Source organism: Natrix helvetica (assembly GCF_964273705.1).
Source record: "Natrix helvetica genome assembly, chromosome: 2".
Taxonomy (NCBI): domain Eukaryota; kingdom Metazoa; phylum Chordata; class Lepidosauria; order Squamata; family Natricidae; genus Natrix; species Natrix helvetica.
Genome location: NC_138552.1, coordinates 8,402,014 through 8,420,117, shown reverse-complemented (window position 1 = coordinate 8,420,117; position 18,104 = coordinate 8,402,014). Strand labels below are relative to the sequence as shown.

Genomic DNA, 18,104 nt, shown 5'->3' with positions numbered 1-18,104 from the left:
TTATTGAGTTCAGAACGAGGTGTTTTGTTTTGTTTTTTCCTCCCTACTGATATACATTTCTTTTTCTTTTTTTTAGAACTAGCGGATAGCCAGGCGTTGCCCGGGTATTTATTTATGCTAATCCTGTATTAGACAGGAAAAGGAATGAATTATATCTAAAGTGTCAAGTCAAAGTAATGCTGGAACACAGACACACAGACACACAGACACACAGACAGATGCAAACTTGAATCCAAAATGCACACTCACTGTTAAAAGTACTATGATTTGACACTATAGATAAAATTTGTTCCTTTTCATTTCAGTGGCCCAGGCATTGTAGAGTTATGCTGGAAGACAGACACAGACACTCACACACGCACACCAAGGGGTGTTAGGGGAGTCTTAACCCCACAGTATTTATTTCCAGAGAGTAAGTCATCTGTGTAACAAATCATTTTAGCAGCCCAGGCATTCCAGTTATCTGGAACACACACAACACACAACACACACACACACACACCAAGGGGTGTTAGCGGTGTCTTAACCCCCCACAGTATTTATTTCCAGAAAGTAAGTCATCTGTGTACCAAGTCATTTTAACAGCCCAGGCATTCTAGAGTTATACTGGAACACAGACACACAGACACACACAGACACACACAGACACACACACACACACACACTCACTCACCAATGGGTGTTAGCGGTGTCTTAACCTCCACAGTATTTGTTTCCAGAGAGTAAGTCATCGGTGTACCAAGTTTGGTTGAAATTTTTCACCGGCCCAGGCTTTCCAGAGTTGCTGAAACACACACACACACACACACACACAGAGAGAGAGAGAGAGAGAGAGAGAGAGAGAGAGAGAGAGAGAGAGAGAGAGCATCTGAAGGATGCTGTGCGTCAGACACAGAGATAGAGCCTGGGCTGTCCGACATTTCCCAGCCGCTGGAGAGGCAGCTGCCTTTGGAGGCTGAGATGAGTGAGGAGGAAGAACAAGTGGGGCCTGTTCCACATGCGCATATGCGCAGAGCTGTTAGGAGAGGAGAACAACGGAGGACAAGGAGTCGACTCAGGAAGCAAAACACACATGGATGCTGAATAGCCTCTCCCTGGCTGGGGAATAAATAGAAGGAAAGGGGAGTAGTGGTTGTAGGAGACAACAATTCGTATTTCTGAAGATTTTGCTCATGGTGTTTTGTGCCACAAAGACTGCTTGCCAGAACTTACCATATTTTTCGGAGTATAAGATGCAATGGAATATAAGATGCACCAAGGTTTTGAAGAGGCACATTTTTTAAAAAAAGTTTTTGCACTCTGCAGACCTCCCCCCAAAAAACCTGTTTTTCGTAAAAAAAAAAAAAATAACACCAATTGAGCAAAAAATAGCCCGTTTTTCATTCATTTCTGCCCTCCCCAACCCTCAGGAGCACTTTGCAAGGCTCCTAAAGGCACTGCACGGCCATTTTTGCAAAGGGTTTCAGGAGGCGAAAAATGCTGTATTCAGTGTATAAGACGCACTGAGATTTTCAGCCTCTTTTTTGAGGGAAAAGGGTGCGTCTTATACTCCAAAAAATACAGTAATTGGCAGCCTTTCGGCTGGCAGCTCACGGCCTTGCAAGGAATTGGTGAGGTCTGTTACTGCAGTTAACTCTTTGAAGGACTCTTGCCTGGACTTTTCGGTGGGTGAATGCCATTAATTCACAAGAGGTAAATAAAGAGGGTTTTTTGTGTGACAAGGAGTCTTGTTTCTTGCTTCTGCTAAGGCTGGGTGAGAGCAGCTAACTCGGATTTAGCATCCATGAAATCTATTTTGTTTCTTTATGTTGAGCAGCATTGAGAAGTTCTGTGCTGAAGGGATCCCTTACTTGGGCATTCTGGTTCAGTCGCGACATCTGAGGACCGTCGTCCACGTCCTGGATAAAGTGTTGCTTCTCTTCTACCCGTGCCATTATTACCTTCTCAAGAACGAAAAGTGAGTTCAGATTTACCTTGAACCTTTATCATGGTTTGGCTGTTGTTGTTTTTTAATGACATTGGTATCTAACCCTTCTGAAAAGACCCTGGAGTGATGTACAGGTAGTTCTCAAGGTAATATAGGTCCGGGATGGCGAATGTATGGCATATGTGCCACAGGTGGCACATGGAGCCATTTGTCAGGGCACAAGGCACTGCCCTGTCAGATGGCCAGCGCGCATGTGTGCGCTGGCCAGCTGAGTTCACCCTTTTTTAAAGCCATTTTTCACCCTCCCCAGGCTCCAGAGGCTTTATAGGAGCCTGTGGAGGGTGAAAAGAGCCTCCCCCCTCCCGGAGGCCCACCAGAGGCTTCATGAGCTTCCCTGAAGCCTCCGGAGCGCAAAAAAAACAGCCCTACGGGCAAATCGGTATTTCAGGAACGGACTTCCGGTTTGCTCAGAGGGTCGTTTTGACTGCTCCGGAGACTTCAGGGAAGGTCAGGCTTCAGCCTCCTGAAGGTCCTTGAAGTCTCTGGAGGGCTTCCGGGGGGGCGGGGGAGGCTGTTTTCGCCCTCCCCAGGCTCCTATAAAGCTTCTGGAGCCTGGGGAGGGCGAAAAAACATACAAAAATGGGGGGGAGCGCCTGTAATGCACACGTGCGCACTGCGGAGGGTCGCACATTGCATTATGGGTGTGGCATGCCCGCACACGACCCCTCCTGCGCTCCCCCCATTTATGGCACGCGAGCCAAAAAAGGTTCGCCATCACTGGTATAGGTGGTACCTTGCTCAATAATAGTAGACACTGAAAAAAGTGACTTATGACCATTTTTCACACTCGTGGCCATTGCAGCAACCCCCTGGTCACGTGATCAGAATTCAGACATTCGGCAACCGACTTGTATTTATGACGGTTTGAAGTGTCCTTTGGGGGGGAGGTGTCACGTGATCACCTTTTGCGATCTGACGACAAGCAAAGTCAAATGGGGGAAGGTAGATTCGCTTAATGATCGTCTTACTAACTTAGCGGCTGCAGAGATTCACTTAACGGGGGCGGTAGAGGTCGTAAAATGGGCCAAAATTCACTTCACAACCACCTCACTTAGCAACAGAAATGTTGGTCTCAATTGTGGTCGTGAGTTGAGGACCATCTGTACTGTCAACCTCTTTAACGGGTAGTCCTCGAGTTACGACCACAATTGAGCCCAAACGTTGTGTTGCTAAGTGAAACATTCGTGAAGTGAGCTTGTTCCATTTTTTAAACGATTGCTTGCCAGGGCTTTTAAGTGCTTTGGTTATGTTAGTCACACAGTTGTTAAGTGAATCCGGATTCCCCCTTGACTTTGCCTGTCAGAAGGTCGCAAAAGGGGATCCCATGATCCGTCATAAATACAAGTCGGTTGCCAAGCATCTGAATTTTTGACCATGTGTCCCTGGGGATGCTGTAACAGCTGTAACTTTTGCCTTGGGACTTCAGGCCTGCCACCTTTTCTACGGTGGGAAAATGGGAGGGGAGATTATATGGAGTATGGGAGATATATAGTCTAAATAACATCCCTTTCTCAGAGAGTCAAGGACACCTTGCCCTGCACCTGGAGTGGCGTGACTGGGAGGCCTCTCCAGTAGGGACGGTGCCTGATTGGATTATGTGATGGACAATTGGGTGTTGGTACAGGGACTTGAACTTTCTTTTGGGTGGGGAAAACCTGGAAACTCTCAGATTCGGGTTTTCCCAGATGTGCCAATGTGAACATCTCTAATAAAATGGAACTTTGAGGAAACTTCAAGCCTCGGAGTCTTCTTTCGTTGGGGGTGTCACTTGGAACATGACATTAACCCCAATCCCTTTTAAAACTCAACCAACTTTCCCCAAACTCCGGGGTGCTCTCCAGGGTCCTAAGTCACATTTTCCAGTGCTGTTGTAACTTTGAAAGATCACTGAACGAACGGTCGTAAGTCAAGGACTGCCTGTATATTGATAGCGCGCCACTTGTTACCCGTTGCTCTGACTGAGTCCGAAGGCTCTTTTGGCGCTGGGATGTATGGAGGGAGGATTTTGGTTGGGGGATATCGGTGGAGAAACATCTGCCTGTGATCGGATAATTAGATGGCCCATTTGTTTGTGGCTTCCCCAGGTTTCTCTCCTTCTTCCACCAGTTCCTTCAGCTGGACAGCGGTGCTCCTCAAGGGATGACTCAGCAGATGACCCACAGGGTGACTCAGCACTTGACCAGCACGAGTTACGGCAAAAACATTAAGCTGTTGAACTCCATGATTCAGGTCAGGAAATAGCAGTAGCCCTTACACTTACCGTATTTTTGGGAGTATAAGACACACCTTTTTCCCTCAAGAAAAGAGGGTGAGAATCTGGGCGTGTCTTATACACTGACTACAGCATTTTTCTGCCTCCCGAAACCCCGCCCCCTCCACCAAAATGGCCGTGCACAGCCTTTAGGAGGCTTCCAGAGTGCTCCTGGGGGCTCGGGAGGGCAGAAATGAGCGGAAAATGGGCTGTTTTTTGCTCGTTTTTGCCCCGCCAGCCGCCAGGAGCACTATATAAGCCTCCTAAAGGCTATGCTGGCCCCCCCCTTTTTTTTTTACAAAAAACGGGCCATTTTGGGGAGGTCTGCAGAGTGCAAAAGCTTTTTTTAATTTGCCTCTTCAAAATCTTGGTGCGTCTTATACTCCGGTGCGTCTTATACTCTGAAAAATACGGTATATACCTCTTCACAGTGCATTACAGCCCTGACTCTTAAGCGGTTTACAGAGTCAGCATCTTGTCCCCAACAATCTGGGTCCCCTTTTACCGACCTTGGAAGGATGGAAGGGCTGAGTCAATTTTGAGCTGGTGAAAATCGAACTCCAAACAGTGGGCAGTGTTGGCCTGCAGTACTGCATTCTAACCACTGCGCCAGCACAGCTCAAATAGAAGCACCGGGAGGAGGAGTGTCCCCCCGAAGACCCTTATTTTGTTTCAACCAGATAAGGAGGACCAGGATCAAACACAAAAAGTTGTCCTCAATTTGCAACCATATGTTAAAGACCGTTCGAAATTACAATAGCACTAAAAATATGACTTATCACCAGTTCTCACATTTAACGACTATTGTAGTATCCTCCACAGTCATATAATGAAACGATGGAAGCTTGGCAGATATGTATGTGGTTGCAGTGTCCTTGCGGGGTGGGTGGGTGGTGGTGTGGCCCTCCAGCGGCCTGTGGAGCTGGCAGCAGATTCGGACAGTGAGGAGGTTGGGGAGGAAGATGGGCCAGTCCTGGAGTCTGGGGAAGGCTCTGACGAGGGCTCTGCATCGGAAGCAGAGATGGGGCCAGGGCCATATGCCAGTTATCAGCTGCCTTCAGAGTCAGACATCAGTGAGGCAGACGAACAGCTGGAGCCTGTTCCCAGTGTGCGCATGCGCAGAGCTGCCAGACGAAGGGAACAGCTAAAGAACAGGAGTCGACTTGAGAGTAAGGCCACAGGTGGATGATGAATGGCCCCTCCCAGAGGAAATAAAAGAGGAACGAAAGGGGAGTAGATTTTGCAGGAGACAGTTCGCTTCATTGGTTCGTGACTCTCCGAGGCTCCTTGCCAAGTTTTGCAGAGATCGGCCTGGCAGCTCTCCCAGCCAGATAAGGTCTGTGACTGTAAATCCTCCCTTGAAAGACTTTGCTGGATGGGAATGAGCAGAATTCACAGGAAATTAATAAAAGGGGTTTTTGTCGGGACCAGGAGTCTGTTTCATGCTCTTGGGAAGCCTCGGTCAGAACAGGTGGGTGTCATGAGTTTCCTAGGGAGCTTTTGACAAGCAGAGTCAGTGGGGGAAGCCAGCAATTTCCTAACGACTGCAGGACTCCCTTAACAACTGTTGCAATACACTTAACAACCATGGGAAAAAAGGGGGTCATAAAACGGGGCAGGACCTTGCTTACCAGTGGAAATTTTGACCTCCATGATGGTCATAAGTCGAGGACCGCCTGTATAGGATCTTTTTCCCTTTTTTTACTGCGAGCCCAATCGTCACTCCTTTATTTTGACAGAGCCACATTTTTGTGAGCAGCCACCCCGGCGGAATTGGCCCGGCTGCCGTGTTAGAATTCTGGGTCCAGGTCCTGACCAGCCAAGCGTTCTGGTACAAGGAGAGAGCCGTCCTGGAACTGATGGACGGTTTGTGCCAAGCCGCCTTTCAGTTCAACCAAGAGGAATGCGTGCAGAAGCTACTCTATCAGCAGCACAAGGTATGGGTCCCCATCCTCCCCAACTTCCCCACGGATTGGGAGAAGAATCCTGTTCTGTCCCAGAACACGACAAACTCTCTAAAGTTAACTCAAAGATTCCTTTATTCAGCAGCCCCAGCAACAAGTTTCTCTCTCACTGCAGGCTAATAAGTCCGGCTGGAAGATGAATAGTTGTCCGCCTCATCTATTCATCTCCGCCCCTGCCTTTTATCCCAAGAGCTAGGGTGGGGCTTTGCTAGCAGCGGTGGCTCTTCCATCCCAAGGACCGGCCCATAGATTTCCACTGCTCTCCTCTCCTCTGCCTTCTGTGCATCCACATGTCAGACCCAGCTGTTCCTCCTCTTCCTCATCAGCCACCTCCAGACCTGGGGGCTTTGACTCTCCATCTGAGGGCTGACGGATGGCGCAGGCTGTGCCTCTGTCTCTCTCTCTCTCTCTCTGACAGCTCCATTCCCTCTTCCCCCTCGGAGCTCCCAGGTTGCCTTGATGCTGACCCTGAATCTCACGCCTCCTCCTCCTCCTCCTCCTCCTCCTCCTCCTCCTCCTCCTCCTCCTCCTCCTCCTCCTCCTCCTCCTCCTCCTCCTCCTCCTCCACCTCCTCCTCCTCGGCTGCTGGAGGGGCCGATGGCTGATAACCACAACAAATCCACAGCCTTCTTCAGTGGATTGAGATCTTGAAGGATAGTGAACCTTTTGGGCAGCAGGGACCCCTTCAGTGGAGCGAGATTTTTCTGCGGCCCAGAAGGTGTGTGATTCCACATGCTACCTGTTTATCGCGAATGGGATCCGAACAAGTTGCGTGATGGATAGGCACAATTCTTCACAGTGGCTTTTCCATGGGCACTAACCAGGGAACGACATCTATTTTTAGACATTTCAATCCCATAATTTTTTTTTTAATGTTGCTTTGTCAAGGAAGGACGCTGTAGGAAGGCAGCTTTGTCTCACCGGCATGTTTTCTCTTTTCTCCAATCTCCCAGAATGCTCTGGGCTATCACAGCGACAAAGGGCTGCTGTCTTCCTTGGTCAGCTGGATTGTGGCAGGCAACATCACACCTTCCTTCATCGAGGGAAATGCTAATTCCACGCAGGTAAGGGCGCATCCTGGAGTTGATGGGCTAAAGTTTAGCTTGGGGTTTATGGCCCGTTCTTTTAGGAAATGACCAGGTCGAGACTGAAGGTGGAGTCAAACGTGCCATGAGCTTTGAATCCTTATGCAGCCACAAGAGACCGAAGTCCTTGACACTGTGAATTCCATTGACTCTTACCTAGCCCCAGTTTGCCTTGGCCGTTAATCTAACGCAGAATGGGATGGAACTCATCAAGGGACTCCTTTGATTGCTTCACCCGGAGATGGGTGGGTGGGAATTAATTGCTTTTTTGGTGTTTGCTGCATCAACAGAGGGATAGAATCAAGATCACGTGAAGTGTTAATACCACTTTATAATGCCTTGGTAAGGCCACACTTGGAATACTGCATTCAGTTTTGGTCACCACAATGTAGAAAAGATGTGGAGACTCTATAAAGAGTGCAGAGAAGAGCAACAAAGAGGATTAGGGGACTGGAGACTAAAACATATGAAGAACGGTTGCAGGAACTGGGTATGTTTAGCTTAAGAGAAAGAAGGACTAGGGGAGACATGATAGCAGTGTTCCAACATCTCAGGGGTTGCCACAAAGAAGGAGTCAAACTATTTTCCAAGGCACCTGAGGGTAGAAGAAGAAGCAATGGGTGGAAACTAATCAAGGAGAGAAGCAACTTAGAACTGAGGAGAAACTTCCTGACAGTTAGAACAATTAATCAGTGGAACAGCTTGCCTCCAGAAGTTGTGAATGCCCCAACACTGGAAGTCTTTAAGAAGATGTTGGATAGCCATCTGTCTGAAACGGTATAGGGTTTCCTGCCTAGGCATGGGGTTGGACTAGAAGACCTCCAAGGTCCCTTCCAACTCTACTATTGTATTGTATTGTATTGCACGGGGCTTTTGCAAGCCGCCGGAAGTCACTGAGAGTGAGTTGGGGAGCAGTATACAAATTATTTTAAAATAAATAAAGAGGCAAGTGTTGCTTTGTAATTTACAGGTTTGGTTTGCCTGGAGTGTTCTGAATATGGAGTCCATATTTGAAGAGGATTCCCAGCTCCGTAGGGTTGTAGTGAGAGAGTTGGTTACCAATTCCATTTCACCCGACCAGGCTCTGAAGGTAAATCGGAAAATTATTCTTTAATTTTATAACATCTCCCAGAACGAACCTTTAGACCAGTGTTTCTCAAACTTGGTGACTTTAAGTCCTGTGGACTTCAACTCCCAGAATTCCCCGGGGAATTCTGGGAGTTGAAGTCCACAGGACTTAAAGTCGCCAAGTTTGAGAAACACTGCTTTAGACCGAAAGTCAGAAAGGGTATGTAAACTCACGTTTGAATGTCAATCTTTCCAGCTAGCCAAGAAGCCTTGCTGAATGTCACTCATCTTGGTTCCTTGTCATTAAGAGCTTCTTTCCGGGCAGCTCTGCTTCCTTAGTCAATTATTTCTTCAAAGTGTTGATCTTTGCATCCCAGGTAGAAGAACTCCAACAGGGGAGTATTTCCTCCCAACAGCAATGTAAAAAGCTTAAAACAACCCTTCTCCTTTAAGAAAGTCAAGCCACAGCAAAGGAAATTAAAAAAAAATCTGGAGTCAGTAAGTCTAGGCTTACTGCCAAGAATGTACCGTATTTTTCGCCCTATAAGACGCTCCGGAATATAAGACGCACCCAATTTTAAAGAAGGAAAATCTAGAAAAAAAAAGATTCTGAACCAAATACTGTAGTAAAATATTTTATATCAACTGTATAAAGTTAACAGCAGTTTGAGAACAATTTTATGTCAACCATGTAACATATTAAGAACTATCTTTACTCTCATTAACAATTCTTGGGGTTCAAATAAAAACATTACAGCCTTATTTTTGTTACTTTCACTGTTTACTGACTTAGTAAAGTAAAGTAACAAAAATAAGGCTGTAATGTTTTTATTCGAACCCCAAGAATTCCTCTTCTTCGGTGCTATCAGAAATGAGGAAGGACAGATCCACGCAGTCATTGTCATCACTTTCTCCCCCCCCCCCCCCCAATCTCTCCGGATTCTCAGGAGGCAAAGCCTTTGAATCAGGCTTGATTGTGTCCCTTTCTAGGTTTTTAACTTCCCAATCTAGCGTTCTGAGAAAAGCTTTCGTAAAAAGGAGATCGTTCCTCTTCTCTTCCTCCACCTCCTCCCCAATCGCTCCGGATTCTCAGGAGCCTTAAAGCAGCGCCTCCTTAAACCAAAGCCTCTGAGTAACTGGGAAAGAAAGGCGTGCTTTTCGGGCGGCAGTTTTTAGCAGGTTCCAAGCACGGCTTTCTTTCCCAGTTACTCAGAGGCTTTGGTATACTCGGCCCTCACCCTCCTCCTCCTGCAAGTGAAAGGTGCCTCAGAGATTCGGGGGGCAGCTCAGGGGAGACAATGGCCACAACAACTTCACTCCCCAGCAATGTGAGGAGCCGCTGCCACCGCCCCCGCCGCCCCCGCCTAAGCCCTCCCGGGAGCCCAGCCGAGCGGGAGCTCTGAAAGCGAAACCTCTCTCCTTTCCAGCCATCACGATCTCTGCAACGCCCGCTTTGCCTGCCCCATTTTTAGATGACCCAGGTGGCTACATTCGGCGTATAAGATGCACCCAGATTTTCACCCTCTTTTTTGGAGTAAAAAAGTACGTCTTATAGGGCGAAAAATACGGTAATAAGGGTTAAGGGAGAGGCAGTAACAACACCAGAATGTTTCTTTCCTGCCTTCCTTACAGGATTTAGGAAAAAAACAAATAGATTTCTTCCAACAACTGGTTCTCCGAACTGCTTAGAAAGTTAACAACTGGTTCTCCCGAATAGGTACGAACGGGCTGAATGCCACCTCTGGGTGGCTTCCCTGGCCCACCACCCGAAGGATGCGAGACATTGATAAAAGAGAATATTTCTAGCTCAGGGTTGAAATGAGGGGTCCTTGGTACTCTCTGAGCTTGGTGGTTTTGTTGCAGACGTTTCATTACCGAACTAGGTAACATCATCAGTACTTGTAAGGAATGGGCTTTGCAGAGCTCTGCAAAACCCATTCCTTACTAGCACTGATGTTATTACCTAGTTTGGGTAATGAAATGTCTGCAAGAAAACAAGACAATCCAGAGAGCACCAAGAATGTGAGATATTGCCGTATGGTTTTGATTGGGAAGATACCATATCTTGCTAGAATTCATTTCAAATCAGGATGCCTTTGATTAGCTGATGCTGCTCTGTATTTCTTTTTGAATAATATCCTTGTATTATTTACATTTGAGGAGACTAGAATCGCAATATAAGTTCTCAGAGATTTTACTCAGTTATTCCTTTTTTAAAAAAAAAACCCCTAACTTTTATTTAAGCATTTTTAATCAACTTTATTTTTTTTTAAAAAAAAAAACCAAAATAACAAAAAGAGAAAACTTTGAGAAGGAGAGATCAAATAAAGGGGAAAAAGTTATAAAACCAAAAAGGAAGGAATTGACTTCCTACTTTCTTCCGTACAGGTACAAATAAATAGGAAATTAAACTTTTGATGTTGTTATCCATTCATTTGAGTCTTATTCTTGGTAATTCTATGGGCCATATTTCCCGATCTTGCACTAAAATTACTCTTGAGTTAAAAAGTAAAACATAAAAACATTGTATAAATATACACGGATTAAACAAACCAAATAATATTAACATATAACAATAAATTTCTTATTCTGAGATTAAACACAAGGATAAAAATACAGTAGATATGCTGTATAGTAAGAATTGAGAATCCAAACATGCAATATTTCCATAATCAAAACAAATCTAATTGTCAAATCCTCAAATCAAAACGGCTTTTTAAAATCTTTCTCAAACAAGAAGTCCAAACGTGGCCTCCGAATGAAAACAAAGCTAGTCTAGTCTTTTGTCTTCCACCAAAGTAGTGAGTTTTGGTTTCTCTGCCAATTTTCTTAATTTCAAAATCCATCCTTTAATTCTGGGAATTTGTGTTCCTTTCCACCTCTGCGCATATAAAATCTTGTGAGGCCTTTCTCACGTATGGAAACAAAACCCATGGTGTTTTTTTTTCAGTCTGCTTATCCATGATACCTATATTTTCCGGCTCAAACAAACATATCTGATCCCAATACTCCTTGGCAGTCTTACATTTCTTCCAAATATGTAAACATTTTCAAACCATTGTACTGCATCTCTGTTTTGGGAATACTTCAGAACAGTGAAGCTGTGGGAATTAAATGTTATATAAAAACAAATAAACCAATTACTGAACATCATCTAATCCTCCCTGCCTCCCTGCCTTCCTTCTTCCCTCCCTTCCACCTTTCTTCCTTTCCCCCCTGTTGTTTGTCCTTCATCCCTCCCTCCTTCCTTTCCTCCTATTGTCCGTCCATCCTTCCTTCCGCCCTCCCTCCCATCCTCCCACCTTTCTTCCTTTCCCCCCTATTGTCTGTCCTTCCTTTCTTTCTTCTATTACCCTTTCTCCCTCCCTCCCTCCCACCTTCCTTCCTTTCCTTCCTATTGTCCTTCCTTCCTTCTATTACTCTCCCTCCTTTCTTCCTTTCCCCCCTGTTGTCCATCCTTCCTCCCTCCCTCCCCCCACCTCCCTTTCTTTCTTTCCCCTATTGTCCTTTCTTCCTCTCTCATCTATCCACCCTCCCACCTTCCTTGCTTCCTTTTCCCCTTCCTCCTTTCCTTTCTTTCCCTTTCCCTCCCTATTGTCCTTCCTCCTTTCCTTCCTTCCTTTCCCTCTCTCTGACCCCACCTTCCTTCTTTTTTCCCTCCCTCCCTCCCTCCCTCCCACTCGCAGAAAGCTCAGGCCCATCTGAAGCTGCCAGTCGTGCCTTCTCTCCAGCGCCTGCTGATTTACCGATGGGCTCACCAAGCACTAAGCACTCCGGTGGATCATCCTCTCCTTCCTCTTATTTGCCAAAAATTCTTCCTTCTCTATTTGCAGCGCCCGGGATTGCAGGATGGGTGAGTGATTGTTGGTTAACGATGGGAGACTTGGTTGAACTGTGTGAGTTGTTTTGAATGCCGAAAGCCCCACGTTCAAATGATCTAGTCTTCTAGTTTCAAGAGAGTACAGACTATATGAGCCAGTTTGGTCCAGTGATTAAAGCACCAGGATATAAACCAGGAGACTGTGAGTTCTAGTCCCGCCTTAGGCACAAAAGCGAGCTGTATGACTTTGGGCCATGTCAGGGGGAAAAATTCACCCTGAACTAGTGAGGCTTAGACCGCCGGCTTTTCCAAACAGGCATATCTTCGAGAAGCGAAAATGAAGTCCAATAACAAGTTCTAATTGAAAACAAGCTTTAATACAAAAATAAGAAATAAGGAAATAAACAAATCTATCTAATTGTTACATTTTGGCAAAAGCAATTTGTCTCCCAGTTTCCTGGCAGACGAACAAAGATCAAAAGAGAAGAAGTCTCTGGAATGTGTGATGAGCAGGCGCAGTACATCATTGCTGATAAGACCTTATGACCTGCACAGTAATTCATCAGTAACTATTCAGTTCAGCTCGTCTAGCAAACCAATTAACACAGTGATAGGCCAGTCACCAGGAGACTGTGAGTTCTAGTCCCACTTTAGGCACAAAATCTAGCTGTATGACTTTGGGCCAGTCACCAGGAGACTGTGAGTTCTAGTCCCACCTTAGGCACAAAATCTAGCTGTATGACTTTGGGCCAGTCACCAGGAGACTGTGAGTTCTAGTCCCACCTTAGGCACAAAATCTAGCTGTATGACCTTGGGTCAATCCCCAGGAGACTGTGAGTTCTAGTCCCACTTTAGGCACAAAATCTAGCTGTATGACTTTGGGCCAGTCACCAGGAGACTGTGAGTTCTAGTCCCACCTTAGGCACAAAATCTAGCTGTATGACTTTGGGCCAGTCACCAGGAGACTGTGAGTTCTAGTCCCACCTTAGGCACAAAATCTAGCTGTATGACCTTGGGTCAATCCCCAGGAGACTGTGAGTTCTAGTCCCACTTTAGGCACAAAATCTAGCTGTATGACTTTGGGCCAGTCACCAGGAGACTGTGAGTTCTAGTCCCACCTTAGGCACAAAATCTAGCTGTATGACTTTGGGCCAGTCACCAGGAGACTGAGAGTTCTAGTCCTGCCTTAGGCACAAAAGCCAGCTGTATGACTTTGGGCCAGTCACCAGGAGACTGTGAGTTCTAGTCCCGCCTTAGGCACAAAATCTAGCTGTATGACTTTGGGCCATTCACCAGGAGACTGTGAGTTCTAGTCCCACCTTAGGCACAAAATCTAGCTGTATGACTTTGGGCCATTCACCAGGAGACTGTGAGTTCTAGTCCTGCCTTAGGCACAAAAGCCAGCTGTATGACTTTGGGCCAGTCACCAGGAGACTGTGAGTTCTAGTTCCACCTTAGGCACAAAATCTAACTGTATGACTTTTTGGGCCAGTCACTAGGAGACTGTGAATTCTAGTCCTGCCTTAGGCACAAAATCTAGCTGTATGACTTTGGGCCAGTCACCAGGAGACTGTGAGTTCTAGTCCCACCTTAGGCATCAAAGCCAACTGTATGACTTTGGGCCAGTCACCAGGAGACTGTGAGTTCTAGTCCCGGCTTAGGCACAAAAGCCAGCTGTATGACTTTGGGCCAGTCACTAGGAGACTGTGAGTTCTAGTCCCTCATTAGCCATGATCGTCGGCTGGGTGACTTTGGACTAGACCCTCTCTCTCAGCCCAACTCACACGATAGGATTGTTGTATGGAAGATAAGGGGAAGATGCATTAGATATATTTACTGCCTTGAGTTATTTATCAAAACAAGAAAGGCGGGATACAAGAATCTAAATAAAACCAATGTGGGAAAGGTCTCCATATAGGCCCATATATCCTAGAGAGCCCCACCCAACTGTGGTGAAAATAAGAAGGCCTTTAAAATACATAACACATTTGAAATGTTCGTAAGAATGGAAAAGAAAAGCCGCAGAATCATACCGCTAATTACCATATTTTTAAACTATAAGACGCACCAGGCTGTCAACTCATAAAGCATTTGGCTGATATCAAGTTTCCATGGTGAGGAAAGTGGAGGGAGCCCATTCCACGCATACCTTTGGCTAGAGTCGGATCTTGGATTGTGAGGTGTGCACCTTGTTGGAAAATGTGATTTATGACACAGATTGAGGGGAGGGAAGAAACGGGCAAAGTTCAGCCATAATTTAAATGAGGTCAGATCTGACTGCAATGGGGTATTGCCAAAATGGTGTTCCTAATAAACGACTGGATTTTTTTTGAAACTTGGCTCAAGGCTCATGAATTCATTAGGGCATCTTTCGGAAACCTGACACAGACTAGACGATGCACCTAGATTTAGAGGAGGAAAACAAGAAAAAAATAGTTTTTGGTCTCTGAACGTCCCATTTATACCCTCCCTGGCACCCAGAAGTACTCTGCACATCCCGTTTTCATCAAAAACTGGTCCTTTTTTTTGTCCTGCAGAATACTTCTGTGGGCCAAGGAGGGTGAAAATAAGACACATAGAGGGTTCGGGAGACCAAAAATGAGCCTGTATTTGGTCGCACAGACATTTCCACCTACTTTTTTGGGGGGAGAAAAGTGTGTCTTATAGTCCAAAAAGTACGGTACACACCAGGAGCACTAAAATTGGTTGGTTTCAGAGGTGGGTTGCTCCCGGTTCAGCCTGGATCGGGCGAACCGGTAATAGCAACAGCGGGAGGCTCTGCCCACTCACCTGTCCATAACTGGTAGTAAGAAAATTGGCAACCTACCACTGGTTGGTTTGTGTTGGTTGTAAACCACAGGATTTCTGCTTTTAAGGCTTCCCAAAGACGGCTGCATCGGGAAGAGGTTTTTCCAGAGTCCTGCTCACCTCAGCCTGTTGAACGACCTGAAGCAGCATCTGATTGAGGCCACTGACTTCCATCATTCAGCTAGCAAAATACTCCAATTGGACAGCCCAGCAGGTGGAAGCGAAAAGCCAACGGCAAAAGGCTTCAGCAAAGCCAATTATGTGACTTTCCTAGAGCTTCACAAGGACCTGGTCAGGTAACTTCAAACGGCCTTCAGGCTGGAGTTTCCCCGGGGGTCCCTGCTAACACGGAAATCCCAAGATCCATGGATGCAAGGATCTGCCCTGAATTGTCCCAAGCCAATGTAGCCTTGAGACTGAAGTGATTCCCTTGTGGACAAGCCCAAAATGCCGTCAGGGTTCCAAATAGCATCCAAAAGTAAATCAGAGTCCAAGGCAAAGTATTGCTCAAAGTTCCAATTTATTAAGAGAGCCATGATGGCACATCTGGGAAAACCCAAATCTGAAAGCTTCCCGGTTTTCCCCACCCAGTTGAAAGTTCAAGATCTTGCCCCCACACCCACAAGTCCATCCCATGGTCCAATCTCCCACTGCCATGCTGGCAGCTTCCACCCATCCAGTTCCAGTCAGGTGCAGAGATACAAAGACAAAGGATGACCTTGGCTTTCTAGAAAGAATTTTGTTATGGCTACATATCACCCAACTCCATATAATTCCCCCCTCCCATTTTCTCACAATACAAAAAGGCATAGTAGAATAATAGAAAGTGTGACAGGCCTGAGATCCAAAGGAAAGCTGCAGTCTTGACACATACTTCTCTGAGGAACCCCTTTCAGGCTTCTGAGGATCTTCTAGCAGGGTGGATTTGATTTAAATCAAGTTGATTTAAATTAGTAAAAAGGCTTGATTTAAATCAACTTGTTTTAAATCATAATTTTTAAAGAGCAGCTGTCATCTCTGCCCTGCAGCGGCTCCTCTTCTGACCTGCTGTGGACTCACCAACAGTCCCATTCACTTTAATGGGACGGCTGCAGTGGTGGGTTGCAGGCGGTACGCCTCGGTACGAGCGTACCGGAGCCTGCGGGAGCACTGGATACTGTTCTGGTACGGTGCTCCAGAGGGCCCACCCGCCCGCCCGAGCTCCTTACTGGTCTTTTAAGTCTTTGGCGCTTCCATGCAAGTGCATGGCGGATACAGCACCTGCACGATTCTCCGCTGAGCAGCTGGAGCGTCGCGGAGGCGCATGCGCGCGCAGTCTGAAAATGCTTGTTGTTGTGGCCCGGCAGCGGCCAGCAGAGCTGGCAGCAGAGTCAGACTGTTGGGGAGGAGCATGGGCCAGTCCTGGAGGCTGGGGAAGGCTCGGACGAGGGCTCTGCATCAGAGGCAGAGACGGGGCCAAGGCCGTCTGGCAGTGATCAGGTGCCTACGGAGCAAGACAGCAGTGAGGCAGAGGAACAGTTAGAACCTGTTCTCAGTGTGCGCATGTGCAGAGCTGTCAGAAGAAAAGAACAGCTCAGAAATCAGGGTAGACTTGGGAGTAAAGTCACAGGTGGAAGGTGATTGGCTCCTCCCATAGGAAATAAAAGAGGAGCGAAAGGGGAGGGGGCTTTTGCAGCAAACAATTCATTCGTTCGGTCGTTAGATTCATTTCAGGAGTGTGAGGATCTGTCTGTGAATCTCAGAGACTCTGTGCCCAGTCTTTCCTTGCACAGCATCTCCTTTGGAAAATATTTACACGGCAGCTTTCCAAGATAGATAAGGTCTGTGGTCATAAATACTCCTTTGAAAGACTGTTTGCCAGGCCTTTGCTGAATGTGAATGAGAGGGATTCACGTTTAATGAAAGAGTTTTTGCCAGGACCAGGACCCTGCTTCGTGCTTTTTGGGGAAGCCCAGGTCAGAACACTTGTTTGCGTTACGTAACAACCAAAAAGTGAGCTCCTGCTTCAAATCTTCTGTTTCGGATGTGCTTTCAGGCTTTTCACCACATTTGTTCTCTGGCTGGAGGAAGAAAGATTTCAAAAAGGGGACACATACATTCCCTCTTTGCCCAAGCAATATGACGGACATCGGCTTGCCAAGATCATGCAGAGCCAGCAGGTAAAAATGAACGGATCGGTTGGGTTTAGGCTGCGTAAGCATGATTTTGAAATCATTATGGGTAGTCCTCGACTTACGGCCGCAATTGAACCCAGCATTTCTGCTGCTAAGCGAAACAGTTGAGTTTGTCTTATTTTACGACTTTTATGGCCGTAGCTGTGAAGTGAATCTCGGCAGTTGTTAAGTTAATAACAAGGGTTCTTAAATGAATCTGGCTTTCCCCATTGACTTTGCTTGTCAGGAGATCACAAAAGGGGATCGCGTGATCTCGGGACACTGCAACCGTCATAAATGTGAGTCAGTTGCCAAGCGTCTGCATTTTGATCATGTGACCGTGGAGATGCTGCAGCTGTCATAAGTGTGAGAAACGGTCATAAGTCGCTTTTGGAAGTCTACCTTGGAATACCACACTTGGAGTACTGCATACAGTGTCAGTGTATATTCATGAACTGGAATAGGGCTTAGTAACAAGGTCAGCCAATGAAGAGATACTGCAACTGGATCAGCCAATGAGGGCTTTTTGGAAACTGAAACCGTATTGGCTGTGTGAGCAAGGCGCCTGGGCGTGGCTTAGCTCTGCAGCTCTGAGTTTTTGCAGAGCTCTAAACTAGTCTGCTTCTCTGAACTGAAACTGTTTTCTCCTACCTGTGTTTGCTTGTATTTGCTACCACATTGGAAAACCTGCCTTTTGTTATTGTATATTTTCTTCATGTGTTCTATCTCTCTCTCTCTCTCTCTCTCTCTCTCTCTCTCTCTCTCTCTCTCTCTCTCTCTCTCTCTCTATCTATCTATCTATCTATCTATCTATGTTTCCGTAGATTTTCATGGATGCAGGTATGCTGGTCTAGTTGTATTCAGGTCTTTTCCCGTGAAAAGACCCGAATACAACAAGACCAGCATATATATATGGTCTCTTATATATATATAATACCACTCATGCATCATCATGAAATCTCCAGAAC

At 46.4% G+C, this 18,104-nt stretch overlaps 1 protein-coding gene across 1 annotated transcript in view; it reads left to right on the top strand.

Moving 5' to 3' along the window:
* Positions 1–18,104, top strand: part of EPG5 (ectopic P-granules 5 autophagy tethering factor) — a 106,780-nt gene that overhangs the window by 41,156 nt on the left and 47,520 nt on the right. Inside the window, exons 17-24 of the mRNA XM_081942576.1 lie at positions 1,817–1,957; positions 4,072–4,216; positions 5,978–6,175; positions 7,156–7,266; positions 8,258–8,377; positions 12,042–12,208; positions 15,052–15,279; positions 17,019–17,142. Of these exons, the coding sequence (XP_081798702.1) occupies positions 1,817–1,957; positions 4,072–4,216; positions 5,978–6,175; positions 7,156–7,266; positions 8,258–8,377; positions 12,042–12,208; positions 15,052–15,279; positions 17,019–17,142 (1,234 nt within the window). The remainder of the gene's footprint in view (positions 1–1,816; positions 1,958–4,071; positions 4,217–5,977; positions 6,176–7,155; positions 7,267–8,257; positions 8,378–12,041; positions 12,209–15,051; positions 15,280–17,018; positions 17,143–18,104) is intronic.